Source organism: Sinocyclocheilus rhinocerous, unplaced genomic scaffold (genome assembly GCF_001515625.1).
Source record: "Sinocyclocheilus rhinocerous isolate Xijiao unplaced genomic scaffold, SAMN03320098_v1.1 scaffold1129, whole genome shotgun sequence".
In the NCBI taxonomy this organism is placed as follows: Eukaryota; Metazoa; Chordata; class Actinopteri; order Cypriniformes; family Cyprinidae; genus Sinocyclocheilus; species Sinocyclocheilus rhinocerous.
In genome coordinates, this window is record NW_015634513.1 from 509,481 (window position 1) to 518,619 (window position 9,139).

The window sequence follows — 9,139 nt, forward strand, 5'->3', positions numbered from 1 at the left end:
ATTCATATCATAACAAAAATAAAAACCGGTATTCGGTATGAACCGGTATACCGCCCAGCACTAACCTTATGAGTACATACTAAGAAATTAATGTGAAGTATTTGAATCATATTAGACCAACAGAATTCCACCAACTGCTCATTCAAAAAGGGAGCTGCACTCTAATAACCACTGAAAACATATTACCATATAGAAAATATAGAGTAAACATTGTCATAATTCATCAACAGTAGACCATTAACCGTTTGGCATAAATGCACGTTATTCATTTATTGCGAACTGCTCTGTTGCGAACACTATTGCAATTACTGATTTTCAGCCTCCAAATTTAAGGCCTCTTAAAATGATAATTAAGACCATTGTTACACCATTTAAGATATTTAAGGCTTTTAATTACCTTAATTCTGATCAAACTGAATTTAAGAATTTTTGGAACCCACGGATAACCTGTAGGGCAATTCATAGAATGCATCATGTTTTTTTTGTTTTTGTTTTTTTTATCAGTGCACAATTGCTGTGTCACATTTGTTGAACTAGGGCAGCTCAGCTATGGGCAAAAAAAGCTTAAACACGATTTCTCTGCTTTGATCTGGACAACGATTTGCTAATTGTTGAGCACTGACTGCTTCTGAACTCTGCTGAGAAGTGCGCAAAGAGCGCATACATGTTTCAGGCAACTCTGTGATTTCATAAAAATCAATCGCTGTTTAAAATGTTAACGTTTTTTAAACAGACTAGAGTTGGGTCATGAGTCGTCAGCTGAAGAGCTCTATTGTAGATCAATATAGCAGAATATCATTTAGGATTTTTTTTTGTTAAAACCTTGCCACAGGCTGCATTTTTTTCTGTTAGCAGGGCTGTACAGTGCGACATATATGTCGCACGTGCTACGAAAAAACGGTTAATATAATTGCACACAGTAATGCATATACAGTATAAAGAAATAGGTTTGCAGTTGAAAAAAGCTAATATTTTTTGTCTAGTGCAATAAGACACAGACACACACACTCTGTCACATATACAAGCATCCTTTAGTCAAGCAGAAAACAGAAAATACAAGCAGTTGATGGACACTCAATCCTCAGGACTGTGTGTGTTCGTCAGTACACAATGAGGTTGAAGCTCCAAGACTGCAGTATCTGATCCACCACTGGCCATATAATGGAAGAGACTGGAAAGGCAAGCAGAAAGCAGACACCTCCATCCACCTCCACAGCAACAGAAAACCCACCAGCCTATTCAGTCTCTGTTCAGAGCACTCCTTACGACTTTTTTCAGTGGTGAGGTGAGTGGCAGCCTCCTTAAAAAACACTAAAATCTTTTGGATCATTGAAATAGTTTGTGACACACTATAAAACCAAAGGCCAAAGATGGAGTTTGGTTTGTGTGGGTGCATTTAGTGAACTTGATCACTGATGAAATGAAAACCTGTGTACTAGAAGATGCTATATCTGCAATGTTTATGCATTATCTATGATTGTTACACACATAACTATAACCGCATACTCTGCACCAAGACTCCTAAACCCAGGCATTACCCATATTCTGCATCATTCTGTGGGACATTGTGGGAATTATGATTCAGATGATTCCTTCCACATTTGCTTAAGCAGAAAGTTTTAACACACAGCAGAAACGTTAAATATAATTTGTGCAAAAAGCTCTGTGTGGTTGTGCTCTTTTATAAGTGACAGATCATGGTGAACCAGCTAGTCAATCTGACTAGTTTTTTTTTAGGGCTGGGCGATATGGCCAAAAAAAAAATCATATTTTGGTATTTTTTGGCTGAATTGCAATATATGGCATATATGTAAATAAATGATCAGTCAGGCAACCCACCAAAAAATGTTTTATATATCTGACAGAACAGACAGAAAAAAGATTTTTCAGAAGTGTACTGAGTGAAGGTGATATATACAGTATGTATGTGATGCAAGGGAACATATCTGATGTTTCTATTTAAAGCTGACACCCCATATTGCAGAACTGATACTCCACCAAAAAAAAGAGTCTTTTCCATCTATAAAACCCATGTATGAAAAAAAAATAGAAAAAACATAATCAAAGTGGTGAGATTCCCTCCATATGGAGCCTAGCAGTGAAAACAACATAACAGCCTTGATTTAAAAGAACCACAGCCTTGAAAGACAGCCTGACTGGTCTGAGGCCAGCTCCATTAATCCAAGTCCCATTAGAGGAGCCTCACCATTATTACAGAAACCTTAAAAGCGCTACTCCTACTAGCACCCGACATTTGGATGAAGGTGGTTTTAAGTTACAAGCTTCTGCATTTATATCTGCTGAGGTAACCAAATCCACGGAGGAGTGATAAAATATTCATTAGAAAACAGAGAGGGATGTGTTGTTCTTGGATAAAGCAAACAAATGAGCCGGAGAGGGCGCAACAGACAAATGAATCTATCCAATCCAATATGAGAAGGCTGACTGTGTGTTGTCAAGATACCGAAATTTCAGCAGTCTGTACCAACACCAGTAAAATTTCACTGTTCTCGGGAACCAATTTCGATATCATAGTAAAAACTATTGGAACTACATATCTTTTTATTTAAATATTAGTAAATAAAATGAGTTAATTATTAATGATAATAAGTAAATAAAATATTAAACATTAGCATTTAGCCTGCAAATAATTTTAAAGTAATTCAAGCATCATGATACCACTGGTTTAGACACTTTCAGATGAAGTCCAATTCACTGACTAGTACCACAGAAACTCTCTAAAACAAAAGCTAGGAATATTATGACAGCGCAGTTAACAAGCCTGAATTGGGAAACACTTACTACACGTCAAGACCTGTACAGACAGGTGAGAGCAGGCTGGTCACCTACCAACCCTCTACATTGCGAGTAAATCACTCGCATATGCGACTAAATCTTCACTCTGGGCGACTAAATGATGTCTAATATTAGCCAATTGCTAATAAATTCTCAGATTTTACTCGCCAGTGTGTGAGTTATATCTGAAGTATAAGTTTAGCTCTGATATATTTCAATTGCCAAGGTGTTCGTAGAGGGCTGCCTACTCTCATGGTTTCCATGGTAACAAAGACAGGTCACATGCTTGTTTGTTGAGCCCTCACCTCAGGCTAACCCAGGTTCTGAGCTACCAATCCACCCCCAGTCCACAGAGACTGACGGAGGCACAAGAGATGATGTGGTTTCAATGAGCTTCTAGAGTGAACAAGAATAAGTGGGTTTTAATGAGGCGAGGAGGACACAGTTATGCTTTAATAAACCTCGTGCAGATTTACAAATTAAATAGTCAAAACAAGAGTGCCGGTCTTTGCTTTGTACTTTTTTTTTCTGTTGAAGGAGATTAATCAGGCAGTGATCTCTGATCTGAGTCTCAACTAACTGTAAATGAATAGCAGAGAAAGCAAATTAGTGCATTAATGCCAGTCCACTTTTGGTTCCGAAAGTATTTTTCCCATAGCGATTGTTAAAAATTCTTTGATAAAGCATTATAAGCTATGAACCAAGCCAACCACCTACACAGGAAAATCACAACATTATAAACTTCTGAAGCAAAAAAGTAAATAAAAAATGGACAAAATGACAACGGTACAAGATTGTGTACTTAGTGAGACAAAGAACTACAGTCCCATGAAGCATTGCAAATGACATTAATCACATTTAAACATGTATAGATTAGGGATGTCAATTTTCGATCATTTCCATGATCTATCGTCGTTTAAATTAACGATCAATTAATCGATTAATCGTTAACTTTAATGCAGCAAAATGCGTCTATTGCAGCAGCACGCAGTCACCGGCATGACAGGATGTGCAAAAGCCACTCAAAAAAAACCCCGCTTTCTCACCCGAATTAAAGGGGTTTTAGTCTGAATAAAATGCTAGTAGCAGGATCGTAAAATGAAATGATGTGATTATGATCATTTGATAAAATGAAGAGAGCTCGCCGTACGTTTGAGATCATTTTACTTTGTTGACTGTTTCCTATCCCGACATGGAGACCGCTGAACGCGCCTCTTTAAATGGTTTCGTGGTGCTCGTTATTGTATTTTAAAACACTATTGCAATGTTTTCAACTGACATTATGGCATTTAAAATAAAATGATCCCAAACGTAACTGTGGCACGTGTGGCTGTGCTGCGCAGTCAGTGAACCGCTTCCATCGGCGCTGCTGCAGTCACCGTCACTCAGAGCCGCTCGCACCTGTTTTGCGCATGAGCCGCATGCAGCCCAAAATTAAATGACTTAATCGACCATGATAGCTTTAATCGATTGCATCTCTTATCGACAATTAATCGATCATCGATTAGTATAGTATAGATAGTATACTACACCCTAGTATAGATACAAATTTAACTAATTTAAATTTGTTGGTTGTATCTAAAGAAGCAAATGCACTGCAAAATATGCATTTATATACTACCAACTCGATTACATAATTTGCTGTGCATCATGGGAATGGGCGAAGCTAAATATCTCTTATGGCATGGTTTGCTTTCTGATTGGTGGACTTTTCTGTACAGCGCCATGGCTAATGTAACTTTTCAAATTCTACTATTAAACAATTATTTTAAAAATAAGTTGAATGCATGCAAACAAATAGGTTCAACAAAAGCATATACAATCTATTAAAGGGGTCATATGATGCGATTTCAATTTTTCCTTTCTTGGAGCTCACAACAGGTCTGTCTTCACTAAAGAGAAAATGAATGGAGTTTTTACTTCCAGAATTTGTCTGTTGCGCTCTAGAGTGCACTGTGACATGTACATGCAAAAGTACCAGTAACCACAAAAAAAACTGAAGTGTTACTGTTTTACTGAATTGTAAAATGGCTACAACTCTGTTAGTTTCTGCGCACCACTCATTCATACTTTAAATGCTGCTTCTCCCTTATACTACAGATTGAGGACAGTGTTAGTTTATTTATAATCACCTATTGCACTCTTGCATGATTTAGTCAATCAGCACTAAATTCTTCCACATGCTGGCCTTCTCGTGCCAAAACCCCTCTTAATCCCTTGAAATTCTTCATTGTGACTAACACTAAATGGGTGCACTCTGACAGCATGACGAATCTATCTCTGAGCTGTAAGTAATGCTGTATTTCACTGTGCTTCTATCTATGTGCTGGACATCTCAAACAGCAAATCGAACTAAGCTGGAACAACCCATTATTTTGCTTTCATGCTCTAATACACAATTTTAAAAATGGAGATGAATCAAAGACCTAGTTTTGGTCAACAGAGGAACATACATCATGTTTAACAGGTTAAAAAGGTCATATCATGCATTTTTCTGATATCATATTTGTTTGCACCCTCTCTTTAATTCTTAAAATTAAACAGTCCATTTTGTGTTGCTGCAGCTTTAAAAAATCCCCCTTTGCATGTGAAATGAGCATCAGCGCTGACTGAGTGATGTCCTAAGGTGCTCTCACACCAGTTTGTTGTGATGTCAAATATAGTTTTTAATTCCCCAACCCTCTACGCACACCTTGGCAATATAATCGCCATTGGCTAGTAAATTTTTTTGTTTACTCGCCAGACTGATATACTATTTTTCACACACACACTAAATGGGGACATCTCAGCCCTTACTTGCTGTTACATTACTCTCCACACAACTGTGACATCACAAAGCTGCTGATTATCAATGGATCATTTTATGTAATTTTATTTCATCGTTCTGTTCATGATGTCAAGTTTTGAAAACTAAAATGAGTCCTAATATATATCAAGCTCTTTGCAAAAGAACGAAAGAATGAATATTTGTTTGCTCGAGATATTACCTCTTTAAAGTGTCATTATAGATTTAATTTTCATGGCTTAAATACCAGTCTTTTTCTCATAAAAAGCTATCATACATGACTTCAGAAGACATGGAATATAGTATGTTTATGATGGTTTTATGGTGCTTTTTGCCCTTTTTGGGGCCTGGTCCCCTTCCACTTTCAATGCATGAACATGCGCATAAATTCTTCTAAACATTTAAAAATCCATACTGATTTGGAATAACATAAGGGTGAGTAAATGATGACAGAATTTTCATTTTGCACTATAAGTGAATTAACCCTTTAAGGGCACTGCATTCAATTATAAAGCCCTATATTAGAGGCAAGATCTGAGCAACATAACTGCATGTAGGCTACATGTCACCTATGATATCTAGCATGTCTTCTGCCTCTCAGCTGTGTTACATCAGCAACCGAGTAGAGTGCATTTGTTGCAGCACGCTTCTTACTTCCTTCTTCCTCTCATTCATTAATTCTTCAATGTCATTTCACAACACTACAGGACCTGCCCAGCAAATCTCTCCCAATCAGTTTCAGCTACAATGTGGGTCACATACAGACCCCTCAATCATGCTTGAAACTCAGCTAATGTATAACAGGGGCTTTCAACTCGCTTGTGGACGTGGAAAAAAGAGTGCAATTTCCAGAAAGTGCTACTGACTTCCTCGTGTCTGGGGCTGGTCAACAGAAAAGAGCTGTTATTACATCATGGAGCTGTGCTGAAGTGATCTGTGAACTCTGACTGCCAATAAGAACTATGCGAGACATTCTGCTCTCTACATTTGATTTTGTACCATACATACTCAATGGAGACTGCAAGATGAGTTTAAAGCTGACAGAGCACTGACATCATTTCAAGGAGGGTGAACATTAGGTCACTGCTAAAAAATCAACCCAGGTTTCATCCTCACACCCTGTAATCCTTCATCATGGATTAATGGATAATAGCTTCACATAAGAACTGCGCAATGACAGGAGCAGGGAGAAAACGATCTAAAACAAGCAGTGCACTTAGAAACAGGTTGATCAACCACCACCACATAGCTAGAAACACCGCATAGATTAATGCAGCAGAAAACAGAGCCCCTTAATAAATGCTTTTTCAAATGAACAGTATAACACTGAGTTTTACTGAATCATCCTATGCCTTTGCTTAAGAATACTGTATAAACAAATCTAACTGTATACTGGCTGTATAAAAGTCCATGCTATAAAACAGGTACTTAAATAGCCTACGCTGTCAGACAAGATGTGCAGCAATTACACCTTTAGGGGTACAACAGCTTGTCACTGGGCCAGTACTTTCTTACTTTGTACCTTATCTGTCCCTAAAAGGTACATATTAGTAGTAATATGTACCTTTAAGGTACTACTATGAAGCTTTCAGGGGTAAATAAGGTACAAAGATGTTCCTGTAACCTTGTAAAGGCTGACATATGAAATAATAGTCTTTATTATTTTAGAAAAAAAAAGCAATATTATTCAGAGGCCCAAAAAATCCGCAATTTGGTACACAAAGTAAGATGAAATGGACAAAAAGTAAGATGGAATTCTGATAGCTTGTAATATATATCATTGAGATTTTTATAACAACATTAACATACTACTCACAATGCTTAAATGCATATAAATATAAGTTGTCACAATATTTCTCTGAATAAAATGTCTTAGTAAAATGATCTTTTAATGCTTAGTTTTATGTTTAAAGCGCTGTTGTTTTTATTGTGGGGGGCAAAACATTCAAACCTACATGGCTTCAATCCAGCTATGTACAGTTATTGTATGTACCATGATTACTTGAAAGGGGATGTTTTTAAAATTGTACTAAAAGGCTTTTTACTTGCTAAAAAAGAATGGACTACCAATCACAGGGCAAAAAGGCATGTGGAAGATCGTGTACAACAGGGTTTTCAGCAAAGTTGTGATCATACCCCAGTGACAAGCTGCTGTACCCTAATAAAGGTACCTTTTTTTCTGAAAGTGTGCATTGCCTTTCTTTACAGTCACATCACTTTATATGACAGCTGCTTCCATCCACGTTGACTTACATGCCACTTATTACAGGTTCAGTCAGCTGACATTAGTGTCTTGATCAAGGACACAATGGGGGCAATACATACTTCAACCTTATGGGATTGACGTTTAATCATTAAGCAGCACCGCTCCACTTTCTGCCATACAACTGTAACCTAAAAGCTTAGTTAGAGTAACAGCTAGAGTCTAAAGGTTTGGTCTTGTCCAGCCACGGTGTTTTTAAATCTGTATTTAAAGGCTTTAATCAGCTTACCAGATTGAAGATCGTCTCCACAATGTCCCGATTGGAGACTTCACCAGCCTCCAGGAGCCCCGCCAGCACGGCGAACTTCATGCGGATTCCTCTGATGGGGATCCTGCCAGCGCTGTCACCTGCGCTCGCCATGACGGAGTCAGGTGAGAGGGGAACAGGTGCGACACCTGTTTGACCCTACAGCCGAGTTAAACTATGGAGAAATGTATGGCAAATATCGCTCTCGTTAAGTTGACAGAGGTGAAATACAGGTCCTGGTCTCCATTCACGGCCAGTTTATACGTTAGTGTCTCGCGCTTTTGCCGGGAAGTGTCAGTTGATGTCACTACACCTGACTGACAGGAATTGTTCTACTGTAGAGAGGAAAAACAGCTATTAACTTGTCCAAAGGTGAACGAAATCGCGCTGTGGTGAGCCCAGATAAGAAACACAATATTTGTCAATCTCTGCCGGTCTCTTATAGGAAAGATATCTAAACAACAATGTCATTGAAGTGTTTGCGAGTGTCAAACAGGAAACAGCGGTGCTGAAGAGATTCCGCGCAGGTAGACGCACCGATAAGAACAAGACGCAAAAAAACTACAAAATGTAAGGCAAGGAACGTCCGACATTGGCTCTCAGGGGTCCCTCCAAAGAGAAGACAATCCGCCTGGTCCCTGTGGGAACTGTTGGAGTGAAGTTTCAGTGGTAACCCACTTTACAGCGCCATCTCTTCCTGAATCAGCTCCTACTCCGCTCCGTCTCCGCCATGACAGTGGAGCTGCGTGAGAGAGAGAGAGCTGCGCATGCGCAGTGCGCAGAGAGAGGCGAGAAAGGGGGGCTCAGGTGTGTCAAGTGCTAGACCTGTTAGGACAGAGTGACACTTCATACTGGAGATCTTGTGTCAGGGACGCGTCGTTGTGGTGGTTTACGATAATGCACTTGTCACATAGAGACATAATAAAAGCCTGCATTCATTAGAAACGTGGTTTGCACTAAGATTTAACTTATTAATATCAAAGCAGAGGCATGTTTAGAGTTTTGGGGCCCTAAGCAAGCGTTCCAGGGGAGCCCCCCTCGGTAGAAA

At 38.8% G+C, this 9,139-nt stretch overlaps 1 protein-coding gene across 1 annotated transcript in view; it reads right to left on the reverse strand.

The window, feature by feature from the left end:
• Positions 1-8,823, reverse strand: part of lrba (LPS-responsive vesicle trafficking, beach and anchor containing) — a 316,503-nt gene extending 307,680 nt beyond the window's left edge. The window contains exon 1 of the mRNA XM_016559864.1: positions 8,074-8,823. Coding sequence (XP_016415350.1) covers positions 8,074-8,205 — 132 coding nt within the window. The 5' untranslated portion in view covers positions 8,206-8,823. The remainder of the gene's footprint in view (positions 1-8,073) is intronic.
• Positions 8,824-9,139: the final 316 nt, after the last annotated feature.